Below are 13341 nucleotides of genomic sequence, written 5' to 3'. Positions count from 1 at the left end.
CTTAAAATCTTAGACTAGTTGTTGTTCGATTGTAATGCTAAACATGTAGACTATTTGTTGTCCGATTGTAATGTTTGTTGTTCTGGGAAATCTTAGAAATAGGTGGAACATTTGTTCTAAAAGTATATTTTATGTTCTTTCTTTGTTTATGCTCTCATTATAATCTTTTTTCTCTGAATGTAGGTATATCTGAGGAGTTACCAAAGAGGCTTTTTAAGGAGGTTGAGGAGACCCAAGTGACTCAGATCAATAACAACTGCTGGATCGACTACATGATTATCATAAAGTTGAAGGAATGACTCCCAAAGGAGTTGAATGTAGTTAAGAAAGATCGGGTTTTTCCTCAGATTTTAAGTTGCCTGAGACTGGTCTTGGGTACTCAACACGAGCGATACACAGCTTCTTGTGTAGGGATCTGGTAACTTACAAAATGCACGAGTTTTGGTTTGTTTTTTCGAGGAGACCACTTTGATTTTCATTGCTATTGTTCCACGCAATAACCAGGCTTGAGTGCAATACTAGTATCTCACTTAAGGAGTTCAATGATTGGGAAGATGATGATGGTTTCTAGAGGAAAGTGCTGAAGAGAAAAGAGGAAATTTGTATCTTGAACCTGTGGAAGAAGCACAAGGAAGCTGTTAAGAAGTGGAGTACTACTGATCGCATATGACTGGTCTACCTTTGCATAATTGTTTGTGTGGTTTTAGCGAGAGATGAGAAGCCTATTATCCCCCTCAAATACATCAATGTGGTCATGCATCTTGAGAAACTTCAAAAGTATCTTTTGGGAGTTGCTGCTTAATTATGCGAGTCAGTAGTCAAAACACGTGACAAACTGAAGGAGAAGACTACTAGTTACATGTTAGATTAATTCTCCTACGCCTTGCAGATTTGGGCAATGAAAGCAGTACCATAGACTGGAAATCTATATGAAAAAAAAACTTGACAAAGGTTATAAGGATGGTCCCAGATGCATAAAACTGGATGTGAACTGGAAAGGTGTCATATGAGGAGATTATTCGTGTTATGGGATTTTTGTGTAGGATCTTTGTGAGTACCACGGAACGTTGGACAAGGATGGTATTTGTATTGATTTTGAGAGATACAATAGAGGTAAAGACTTGAAGATACGTTTTATTGAGTAGACAAACTAGGATTACAATGATTTGAGTAAGAACCCTAATTCTAGCCGTCTAGTCCTAGTCTTAACGCTTGAAGTGTCGATCCCTTCCTCTAGGGTTTAGGTTCCCTTTATATAGTCTTCTTAAGGCGAGTGTTAGTCGGTTGGATTAGGTTAAACTCTTCCATATTCAGAAATATGGAAGGTTCTCCTTGTCGAAAGTTTTTCTTTTCCCGGGGGAAGGGGGCTGTCCCAGGGACCGGACCCGAAGTACTCTGTAGCGGGGAACCGGGGCACCTCTTAGCGGGGACTCAGAGGTCGGTGTCCTGCCTGGGTCTGGAGGAATTTAATACATGAGTATTTTTCCCCAACAGTTTGCCCCTTATTGCTCGATTTTGTCATCGAACTCGGGGAATAACTTGTGCACTCAAGTCAACCGGAGTTGCTCATTCTCAGCAGGCTTCCATTAGGCAGGACATCACTCCAGTAATCCTGCAATCCTGGGTTCCACTCAGGCCGGGACCACACTCTGAACCCGGGGGAGGACCGGTTCCCTTACTCCAGACCGGTCTGGCGGTATTGAACCACTGATTTCTTATCGGAGATTGAGAAGCTCTGGGCTTCTGATGGCGTCTTGGAGATGAAGGAGCCTGGAGCTCTGATGTTTCCCGAGGAGGAGCTTATGTATTGATGTGAGGGGATAGACCAGGAGGCTGGTGCCCGTTCGGTTGATGATACTAGATACTCTTCTTACTCTTCAAAAGTGTGCATCTTTTTCTCGAAACTTGCCTTTTTGTAAGAAGGATTTCCCTTTTTTCTGCAAGGATCGGATTTCCTTTTCGCTGCTTATCCTTTATGTCAGGGATTCTTCAGGATATTTGGAAACATCCTTACTTCCTTTTCTAATCCCACAAAAAAGGAATAATCCGGATGATATAAGGACTCACGATATCTCCTAGCTGGTTTCAACCCAACTCTTGCGCTGATTCCTAGTTGAGGAGGATGAATCCCGAGCTGCTCTCGTTTCCGTCCTCACTTGTGGGTGGTCGTTCAAGGCCGCGTCGTTCTTTTTACCGATCCTTTCTCATCCCTCGTTCCCTCTTGGGGAGACGTTCCGGAGGCTGATAGTTAAGCGGTTCCGATGACGCCCCTGAGAAGGCTCCGTTTTTGTTTCTTCGACGACAGTCCCCGTTCTGAGATCCGAGAGGGGGACCTGGCTAACATGAGGAGGAAGTATGCGATTCATCCTTCAGTGGGGATGAGAAGTCCGACTGAGTTCGAACGCGCTCCGGATGGGGGAGTGGGTGAGATAGCTGTCTATGAGGCATATCTGGAAGCAAGCTTCCGGGGCGTTACACCTTCTCTCGTAGGCGAAGTGTCATCTTTCTTCGATTTCTGTCCTTCTCAATATACTCCTTTTACCTGGAGGACTTTAATGGCCATCCAAGTACTTGGAGAACTCCACAGATTTTCTGTCAGGGTGCTTGAGATTTTATACTCTTACTACTTTGCTCCTTTGAGGAACAAAGCGGGGTTCTACCACCTTCGATCCCGTGATGGCACCCCTATGGTCGAGGAACCTTGGAGGGGTGTCAGGGAAAATTATCCCATCGGGGATGGTTGGAACAACCGGTACATGTTCGTGAAGACCTAGGAGCCGGTTGGTTATCCTACGTCTTGGCGTACCGTTGGTAAGTTCTTCTTTTGAGCTTTGAGTTTTATCATTCCTTTGGGAGCCCGATTTGATGTTTAGCTTTTGCCTTGTCAGATGAGTCCCACCCGGTTTCCTTTGCTGGAGAAGCAGTAGCGAAGCCGGAGTTCCTCGACGATTCCGATGGGTGACCCTCCTGGTGAGCAGGGAAGCCTTGCGTCATAGTCGTGTGTCGGGTAAGCCTTCCCTTTTTCCTATTAGGTGAGGCTTTGTCTTGTTTCTTACATAGCGTTTTCAAGGAATGTGGCGAGGCTCCCGGTATCGGTTGTCTATTCGGGGGACCCCAAAGAGAGTAATTACGTAGGTCCATAGGAATTTGTAGATCTGGAGGTTTGTTATGCTGCTGAGTGCTTCTACTTTAACCCATTTGGAGAAGTAGTCAGTGACTATCAGAAGGAAGACCTTCTGCCCCGGCACCATAGGGAATTTCCCTACAATGTCCATGCCCCACTTTCTGAAGGGCCATGGTGAGCTTATGGACTTGAGGTTCTTTGGGGGAAGCTTTGAGACGGGAGAGTGCCTCTGACACTTGTCGCAGTGTTTTGCTTGTTTGTCTGCGTCGGCGGCCATCGTGGGCAAGTAGTAACCCGCCTTTCTGGCTCTGAGCACAAGGCTCTTTCCGCTAGAGTTGGTTCCACAATCTCCTTCATGTAGTTCTACAAAGATTCTAGCAGCTTCTCGAGGTGTGACACACCTTAGGTACGGGCCAGAGAAGGATCTCCGGTACAGCTTCTCCTGTGATATACAATACCTCGCGGCTTGCTTCTTAATTTTCCTGGCCTTGTTGCGATCTTCCGGGAGAATGTCGGCCTCCAGGTACCGGACAAGGGGGGTCATCCATGTTTCGCCTTCTTCGACAGCAGAGACCTCCTCTGACGGGGGTTCCTCCAGGGTGGCTGGCAATTGAAGCACAAGCAAGGGTGTACTCATCTGGCTATTCGCTTCGAGGGCGGACCACAGATTAGCCAGGGCATCGGCTTGCGAGTTTTGTTCCCGGGGGATTTGAGTGAGCTTGCAGCTCTTGAAATTCTTGATCAGTCATTGGGAAACTGCCAGATATTGGATCATGCTGTCGTCTTTTGCTTGGTACTCTCCCTGTACCTGGTTGATTATCAGCTGGAAGTCGTCGAAGCCCTGGATGTTTTTTGCCCCCATTTGGTGGACGAGAGTTAGACCTACGATTAGGGCCTCGTACTCGCTTTCATTGTTGGTTGCTTTGAAGTTGCATCTCACGGCCCTAGAGGCTGTGTTCCCCGTCGGCGAGGTAAGCACTATTCCCATTCCAGCTCCTCTAACGTTGCTGGATCCATCAACGTGCAGGATCCATTCTACCTCTTCCTTAGTTTCGCCTCGGAGGCGTACCTCCTGCTCTAAAGCTGGGAGTAAGGCAGAGGAGAATTCAGCCACGAAGTCCGCTAGGACCGGTGACTTTATAGCCGTGGCAGGTCGAAATATTACGTCGTACTCCCCTAGTTCCACAGCCCATTTGGCTAGGCGTCCGGAGACTTCGGGTTTGTGGAGGACCAACTTTACATTGAAGGAGGTACCAACCACGATTGGATGAGTCTGGAAGTAGGGTCGTAGCATGCGAGCGGCGACTATCAGGGCTAAGGCCAGCTTCTCTAGATGGCTATAGCGGGTTTCCGCGTCCAGGAGAGCCTTACTTACGTAATAGATTGGTAGCTGCTTGTTTCCCTCCTCGCGGACTAGGGGCGCTCACGGCGTGTTCAGAGACTGCTAGATATAGCAGCATAGCTCATCGAGTAGTGGCTTGGATAGGAGAGGAGGAGTGGTGAGATATGACTTTACCTCTTGGAGAGCGGATTCGCACTCTTTCGTCCATTGGAAGTTCCTTGGATTCTTGAGGGCTCCGAAGAAGGCATGAGATTTGTCGGAGAGTCTGGAGATGAACCTTCTCAAGGCCGCCATCCTTCCCGTTAGGTTTTGAACCTCCTTGACGTTCTTTGGGCAAGGGATTGAATGAATGACCCTAATTTGCTCCGGGTTGGCCTCGATGCGTCGGTGGGTTACAATGTACCCGAGGAACTTACCAAAACTGACCCCAAATGAACATTTAGCTGGGTTGAGCTTCATGGTATACTTCCGGAGGGCGGAGAAGCCTTGCTGTAGGTGAGATATGTGGTCCTCCGCCTCCAGGGAGTTGACCAGCATGTCGTCGATGTAGACCTCCATGGTTCGCCCGATCTGGTCCGCAAACATCAAGTTCAGTAGTCGTTGGTAGTTTGATCCTGCGTTCTTTAGGCCGAATGGCATAACCTTGTATCAGTAGATCCCTCTGGACGTCATGAAGGATGTTTTCTCCTGGTCTTCCGGATGCATAAGTATTTGATTATAGCTTGAGAACGTGTCCATGAAGCTCATCAGCTGATGCCCCGCAGTGGCGTCCACCAGCTTGTCGATATGAGGTAGCGAGAATGGGTCCTTTGGACAGGACTTGTTGAGGTCCGTGAAGTTGATACATACTCTCCACTTCCCGTTCTTTTTCTTGACGACGAGGACGTTGGGTAGCCATTCTGGATGTTGCACCTCACAAGTGAACCCCGCGCCGAGCAGGCTTTTGACTTCATCATTGATGATTGAGTCTCTTCCAGGAGCAAATTTCCTTCTCGTTTGTCTGACGGGTTGATGTAGGGGATCCACCTGTAGCTTGTGGATGATGATTTCCGGATCGATCCCAGGCATATCTGCATGGGACCAATCGAAGCAGTCGGTGTTAGACCTGAGGAAGTCTATCAGTCTTCTCCTCAATCCTTCGGTCAGCTTGGAGCTGATCTTGAGATGTCGGGTCTGACCTCCTTCGGTTAATGGCACGTCGTCCATTTCCTCTACCTCCGGTTCCTCGGTGTGATGAGCCGAAGGCTTACTCTGTAATTGCTATAAGACCTTGGTCTTTCCCTTCAGAGTAGTCTGGTAGCAGGAGCGGGAATACTCCTTATCCCCTCTGACCGCCTTTATGCCCAATGTGTTAGGGGGTTTTTGTGTAGGCTCTTTGTGAGTACTACGGAACGATGGATAAGCTGGTTTCTATTAGGTGTTTGTGTATTTTTTGTGGGAATTTAGTAAGGTAACAAGGATATAGGCTTGAAGAGACTTTTATTAGATAGAACAAGCAAGAACAAGCGAGGTTACAAGGTATTTGGTAAGAACCCTAATTCTAGCTGTCTAGCTCTAGTCTCTCAGCCTTGGAGAAGTCGATCCCTTGCCTTAGGGTTTAGTAGCTCTTATATAGTCGTCTAGGAGTCGGTTTCATTAGGTTAAACTCTTCCATAGTCGGAAATATGGAAGATTTTCTTTGTCGAAAGTTTTCCATTTCTTGGAAGGGAGCTCGTTTCCAGGGACCAAACTCGGGGTTCCTACTAGCGGGGACCCGGAGCGTTCCCTTATCGGGGACCCGAGGGTCTGGGTTTTACCTGGAGGTTGGAGGAAATGATACCGGGGTATTTTTCCCCAACAGTTTGCCCCTTATTTCTCGATTTCGTCATCGAACTCGGGGAATAACCTGTGCACTCAAGTCAACCGGGGTTGCTCATTCTCAGCAGGCTCCCCTTGGGCAGGACCCCGTTCCATTGATCTTACTATCCTGGGTTCCACTCAAGCCGGAACTCATTCTGAACTCAGGTGAGGATCGGCTCCTTCGTGTTTTGACCGGAGTCTAGTAGTACTTTTCTCTTATCTTCTGGAGATGATGAGGCTGGAGATCTGATGTTAAACTGTGTACAGGCTGGAGAGAGTCGGAGAGATGATACTGGTAATGGTTTCCTCAAGGTCTCGTTTGTTCTTTGGGTCCCCAGGACTGAGGGGATAGGTTCCCTTATCGTGCTTCGAGACTCGTTTTCCCGCGTAGTCTCACCTTTTTGACGCGTGTAAGTCAATCTTAGGGTTTTTGATTTTCTTTCCCCGTTTCTGCTTCCTGGACTTTTGGGTTTCCTTTTCTTACCAAAATCTCGCGCGATCTCTATTACTCAGGCCTAGGTCTTCATTCTCTCAGGTAACACTTTCTTTCTCCCCATCTTTTATTCCGAACCTTTTAGGATGACAAACGGACTAGATCTCGCCCTCGGCTCCTCTTCGATAGGTACTAGGGTTCACTCAAGACGTAGGGTTCTAAACGAGGCCTGCGGGTCCATGGATTCCTCAGATTCTTCTCTGGACCTGACCGCCGAAATAGAGGAACTTAGGAATGCTGCTGTTGGAGAGGCTCCACCACCTCCGGGAGGAGACAGACTTTTGCCGGTGGGTCCTCTATCGGTAATAGGAGTAGAGGAGGTCGCAAACTGGAGAAAGAAGTGTCGTATTCTAGACGAAGTTACCATTCGGATCCCTGGTCCCTTTTATAGGGTTTCGGATTTTGAGCTGGGTGAGATCCCTGTATAGGAAGGTTTCTTCGAATCGGGTTTCAGAGACAAGATTCCTTCTTTGGTGGCTAAGATTTCGAAGGCAATGAAGATCTCCCCTGGACAGCTGAATCCTCCCTCCTGGAGGATCTTGATAGCTATGCAAAGTCTCGGTGATCTTGAGGGTTTTACCGTTGGACTCGCTGAGGCTCTATATTGTTATTCTATCTCTCCTTTGAACGGTGGGGAGTTTAGGTATCATTTGCATCCTCGTAGAAAAGCCCTTCCTGTGCGGGAGCTTTCGAAGGCTGAGAGAAAACGTTGCCCCATATCTCGACCAGAGACATAACTCATACAATAAGCATTCATCGATCGATGCAGCGGATTCAATCTCGAGATAAAAAAACAAGACAATACCACATAAACTTAAGCCTATACCCCATCTGTTTTAAATCTGGTTCGACAGAAAGGTCTAGACACGACCTGCAAATGGAATAGTCGAAGCACAATTCCTTTATGGCTTGTTAAAAACATTTTTCGGCAGAAAAACTCGATATGCTCATCTTTAGTAGTTATATGGTCGCATAAACGTAAAAAGGTATCAAACATTTATTAGATTTAGCATTGGTTCAGCCTTGACTTAGGCCACCATATATGATTATCTCGACCAGAGACATAACTCATACAATAAGCATTAATCGACCGATGCAGCGGATTCGATCACGAGATAAAAAACAAGCCAATACCACATAAACTTAAGGCTATGCCCCATCTTTTTTAAATCTGGTTCGACAGAAAGGTCTAGACACGACCTGCAAATAGAATAGTCGAAGCATAATTCTTTAAGGCTTGTTAAAAACATTTTTCGGCAGAGAAACTCGATATGCCCATCTTTAGTAGTTATATGGTCGGATAAATGTAAAAAGGTATCGAACATTTTTTAGGTTTAGCATTGGTTCAGCCTTGACTTAGGCCAACATATATGATTATCTCGACCAGAGACATAACTCATACAATAAGCATTCATTGATCGATGCAGCGGATTCGATCTCGAGATAAAAAACAAGCCAATACCACATAAACTTAAGGCTATGCCCCATCTTTTTTAAATCTGGTTTGACAGAAAGGTCTAGACACGCCCTGCAAATGGAATAGTCGAAGAACAATTCCTTTAAGGCTTGTAAAAAACATTTTTCAGCAGAAAAACTCGATATGCCCATCTTTAGTAGTTATATGGTCGGATAAATTAAAAAAGGTATGGAACATTTTTTATATTTAGCATTGGTTCAGCATTGACTTAGGCCACCATATATGATTATCTCGACCATAGACATAACTCATACAATAAGCATTCATGGACCGATGCAGCGGATTTGATCTCGAGATTAAAAAACAAGCAATTACCACATAAACTTAAGGCTATGCCCCATCTTTTTTAAATCTGGTTCGACAGAAAGTTCTAGACACGACCTGCAAATGGAATAAACGATGCACAATTCCTTTAAGGCTTCTTAAAAACATTTTTCGGCAGAAAAACTCGATATGCCCATCTTTAGTAGTTATATGGTCGGATAAATTTAAAAAGGTATGGAACATTTTTATATTTAGCATTGGTTCAGCATTGACTTAGGCCACCATATATGATTATCTCGACCATAGACATAACTCATACAATAAGCATTCATGGACCGATGCAGCGGATTTGATCTCGAGATTAAAAAACAAGCAATTACCACATAAACTTAAGGCTATGCCCCATCTTTTTTAAATCTGGTTCGACAGAAAGTTCTAGACACGACCTGCAAATGGAATAAACGATGCACAATTCCTTTAAGGCTTCTTAAAAACATTTTTCGGCAGAAAAACTCGATATGCCCATCTTTAGTAGTTATATGGTCGGATAAATGTAAAAATGTATCGAACATTTTTTATATTTAGCGTTGGTTCAGCATTGACTTAGGCCACCATATATGATTATCTCGACCATAGACATAACTCATACAATAAGCATTCATGGACCGATGCAGCGGATTTGATCTCGAGATTAAAAAACAAGCAATTACCACATAAACTTAAGGCTATGCCCCATCTGATTTAAATCTGGTTCGACAGAAAGTTCTAGACACGACCTGCAAATGGAATAAACGATACACAATTCCTTTAAGGCTTCTTAAAAACATTTTTCGGCAGAAAAACTCGATATGCCCATCTTTAGTAGTTATATGGTCGGATAAATTTAAAAAGGTATGGAACATTTTTTATATTTAGCATTGGTTCAGCATTGACTTAGGCCACCATATATGATTATCTCGACCATAGACATAACTCATACAATAAGCATTCATGGACCGATGCAGCGGATTGATCTCGAAATTAAAAAACAAGCAATTACCACATAAACTTAAGGCTATGCCCCATCTTTTTTAAATCTGGTTCGACAGAAAGTTCTAGACACGACCTGCAAATGGAATAAACGATGCACAATTCCTTTAAGGCTTCTTAAAAACATTTTTCGGCAGAAAAACTCGATATGCCCATCTTTAGTAGTTATATGGTCGGATAAATTTAAAAAGGTATGGAACATTTTTTATATTTAGCATTGGTTCAGCATTGACTTAGGCCACCATATATGATTATCTCGACCAGAGACATAACTCATACAATAAGCATTCATGGACCGATGCAGCGGATTTGATCTCGAGATTAAAAAACAAGCAATTACCACATAAACTTAAGGCTATGCCCCATCTTTTTTAAATCTGGTTCGACAGAAAGTTCTAGACACGACCTGCAAATGGAATAAACGAAGCACAATTCCTTTAAGGCTTCTTAAAAACATTTTTCGGCAGAAAAACTCGATATGCCCATCTTTAGTAGTTATATGGTCGGATAAATGTAAAAATGTATCGAACATTTTTTAGATTTAGCATTGGTTCAGCCTTGACTTAGGCCACCATATATGATTATCTCGACCAGAGACATAACTCATACAATAAGCACTCATCGACCGATGCAGCGGATTCGATCTCGAGATAAAAAAACAAGCCAATACCACATAAACTTAAGCCATTACCCATCTGATTTAAATCTGGTTCGACAGAAAGGTCTAGACACGACCTGCAAATGGAATAGTCGAAGCACAATTCCTTTAAGGCTTGTTAAAAACATTTTTTGGCAGAAAAACTCGATATGCCCATCTTAGTAGTTATATGGTCGGATAAATTTAAAAAGGTATCAAACATTTTTTAGATTTAGCATTTGTTCAGCCTTGACTTAGGCCACCATATATGATTATCTCGACCAGAGACATAACTCATACAATAAGCATTCATCGACCGATGCAGCGGATTCGATCTCGATATAAAAAAACAAGCAATTACCACATAAACTTAAGCCTATACCCCATTTTTTTAAATCTGGTTCGACAGAAAGGTCTAGACACGACCTCCAAATGGAGTAAAGGAAGCACAAATCCTTTAAGGCTTGTTAAAAATATTTTTCGGCAGAAAAACTCGATATGCCCATCTTTAGTAGTTATATGGTCGAATAAATGTAAAAAGGTATCGAACATTTTTTAGATTTAGCATTGGTTCAGCCTTGACTTAGGCCACCATATATGATTATCTCGACCAGAGACATAACTCATACAATAAGCATTCATCGACCGATGCAGCGGATTCAATCTCGAGATAAAAAAATAAGCCAATACCACATAAACTTAAGGTTATGCCCCATCTTTTTAAATCTGGTTTGACAGAAAGGTCTAGAAACAACCTGCAAATGGAATAGTCGAAGCACAATTCCTTTAAGGCTTGTTAAAAACATTTTTTTGCATAAAAACTCGATATGCCCATCTTTAGTAGTTATATGGTCGGATAAATGTAAAAAGGTATCGAACATTGTTTAGATTTAGCATTGGTTCAGCCTTGACTTAGGCCACCATATATGATTATCTCGACCAGAGACATAACTCATACAATAAGCATTCATCGACCGATGCAGCGGATTCAATCTCGAGATAAAAAAAACAAGCCAATACCACATAAACTTAAGGCTATGCCCCATCTTTTTTAAATCTGGTTCGACAGAAAGGTCTAGACACGACCTACAAATGGAATAGTCGAAGAACAATTCCTTTAAGGCTTGTTAAAAACATTTTTCAGCAGAAAAACTCGATATGCCCATCTTTAGTAGTTATATGGTCGGATAAATGTAAAAAGGTATCAAACATTTTTTAGATTTAGCATTGGTTCAGCCTTGACTTAGGCCACCATATATGATTATCTCGACCAGAGACATAACTCATACAATAAGCATTCATCGACCGATGCAGCGGATTCGATCTCGAGATAAAAAAAAAGCCAATACCACATAAACTTAAGGCTATGCCCCATCTTTTTTCAATCTGGTTCGACAGAAAGGTCTAGACACGCCCTGCAAATGGAATAGTCGAAGCACAATTCCTTTAAGGCTTGTTAAAACATTTTTCGGCAGAAAAACTCGATATGCACATCTTTAGTAGTTATATGGTCAGATAAATGTAAAAAGGTATGAAACATTTATTAGATTTAGCATTGGTTCAGCCTTGACTTAGGCCACCATATATGATTATCTCGACCAGAGACATAACTCATACAATAAGCATTCATCGACCGATGCAGCGGATTCGATCTCGAGATAAAAAAACAAGCCAATACAACATAAACTTAAGGCTATGCCCCATCTTTTAAAAATCTGGTTTGACAGAAAGGTCTAGACACGACCTGCAAATGGAATAGTCGAAGCACAATTCCTATAAGGCTTGTTAAAACATTTTTTGGCAGAAAAACTCGATATGCCCATCTTTAGTAGTTATATGGTCGGATAAATGTAAAAAGGTATCAAACATTTTTTAGATTTAGCATTGGTTCAGCCTTGACTTAGGCCACCATATATGATTATCTCGACCAGAGACATAACTCATACAATAAGCATTCATCGATCGATGCAGCGGATTCGATCTCGAGATAAAAAAACAAGCCAATACCACATAAACTTAAGGCTATGCCCCATCTTTTTTAAATCTGGTTCAACAGAAAGGTCTAGACACGCCCTGCAAATGGAATAGTCAAAGCACAATTCCTTTAGGCTTGTTAAAAACATTTTCGGCAGAAAAACTCGATATGCCCATCTTTAGTAGTTATATGATCGGATAAATTTAAAACGGTATTGGACATTTTTTAGATTTAGCATTGGTTCAGCCTTGACTTAGGCCACCATATATGATTATCTTGACCAGAGACATAACTCATACAATAAGCATTCATCGACCGATGCAGCGGATTCGATCTGGAAATAAAAAACAAGCCAATACCACATAAACTTAAGGCTATGCCCCATCTTTTTTCAATCTGGTTCGACAGAAAGGTCTAGACACGCCCTGCAAATGGAATAGTCGAAGCACAATTCCTTTAAGGCTTGTTAAAACATTTTTCGGCAGAAAAACTCGATATGCACATCTTTAGTAGTTATATGGTCAGATAAATGTAAAAAGGTATGAAACATTTTTAGATTTAGCATTGGTTCAGCCTTGACTTAGGCCACCATATATGATTATCTCGACCAGAGACATAACTCATACAATAAGCATTCATCGACCGATGCAGCGGATTCGATCTCGAGATAAAAAAACAAGCCAATACCACATAAACTTAAGGCTATGCCCCATCTTTTAAAATCTGGTTTGACAGAAAGGTCTAGACACGACCTGCAAATGGAATAGTCGAAGCACAATTCCTTTAAGGCTTGTTAAAAACATTTTTTGGCAGAAAAACTCGATATGCCCATCTTTAGTAGTTATATGGTCGGATAAATGTAAAAAGGTATCAAACATTTTTTAGATTTAGCATTGGTTCAGCCTTGACTTAGGCCACCATATATGATTATCTCGACCAGAGACATAACTCATACAATAAGCATTCATCGACCGATGCAGCGGATTCGATCTCGAGATAAAAAAACAAGCCAATACCACATAAACTTAAGGCTATGCCCCATCTTTTTTAAATCTGGTTCGACAGAAAGGTCTAGACACGCCCTGCAAATGGAATAGTCGAAGCACAATTCCTTTAGGCTTGTTAAAAACATTTTCGGCAGAAAAACTCGATATGCCCATC

At 42.9% G+C, this 13341-nt stretch overlaps 1 protein-coding gene across 1 annotated transcript; it reads right to left on the bottom strand.

The window, feature by feature from the left end:
* Positions 1 to 3065: 3065 nt before the first annotated feature.
* LOC125594981 lies at positions 3066 to 4418 on the bottom strand. The gene is made up of 2 exons (XM_048770971.1): positions 3933 to 4418; positions 3066 to 3860 (listed from the first exon to the last, which is right to left on the bottom strand). The coding sequence occupies exons 1-2, from the start codon at positions 4416 to 4418 to the stop codon at positions 3066 to 3068; spliced, it is 1281 nt and encodes a 426-aa protein (XP_048626928.1).
* Positions 4419 to 13341: the final 8923 nt, after the last annotated feature.

The sequence above is a fragment of the Brassica napus genome (genome assembly GCF_020379485.1).
Source record: "Brassica napus cultivar Da-Ae chromosome C7 unlocalized genomic scaffold, Da-Ae chrC07_Random_29, whole genome shotgun sequence".
Lineage (NCBI taxonomy): Eukaryota > Viridiplantae > Streptophyta > Magnoliopsida > Brassicales > Brassicaceae > Brassica > Brassica napus.
Note: the sequence above shows the minus strand (reverse complement) of the source record. Positions and strands in the feature narration are given on the sequence as shown.

Coding starts and splice junctions, on each gene's coding strand:
- LOC125594981 (XM_048770971.1), bottom strand. CDS start 4,418: ATGCTACGACCCTACTTCCAGACTCATCCAATCGTGGTTGGTACCTCC. Junction 3,861..3,932: donor TCCAGCTGATAATCAACCAG/GTACAGGGAGAG, acceptor TGACTGATCAAG/AATTTCAAGAGCTGCAAGCT.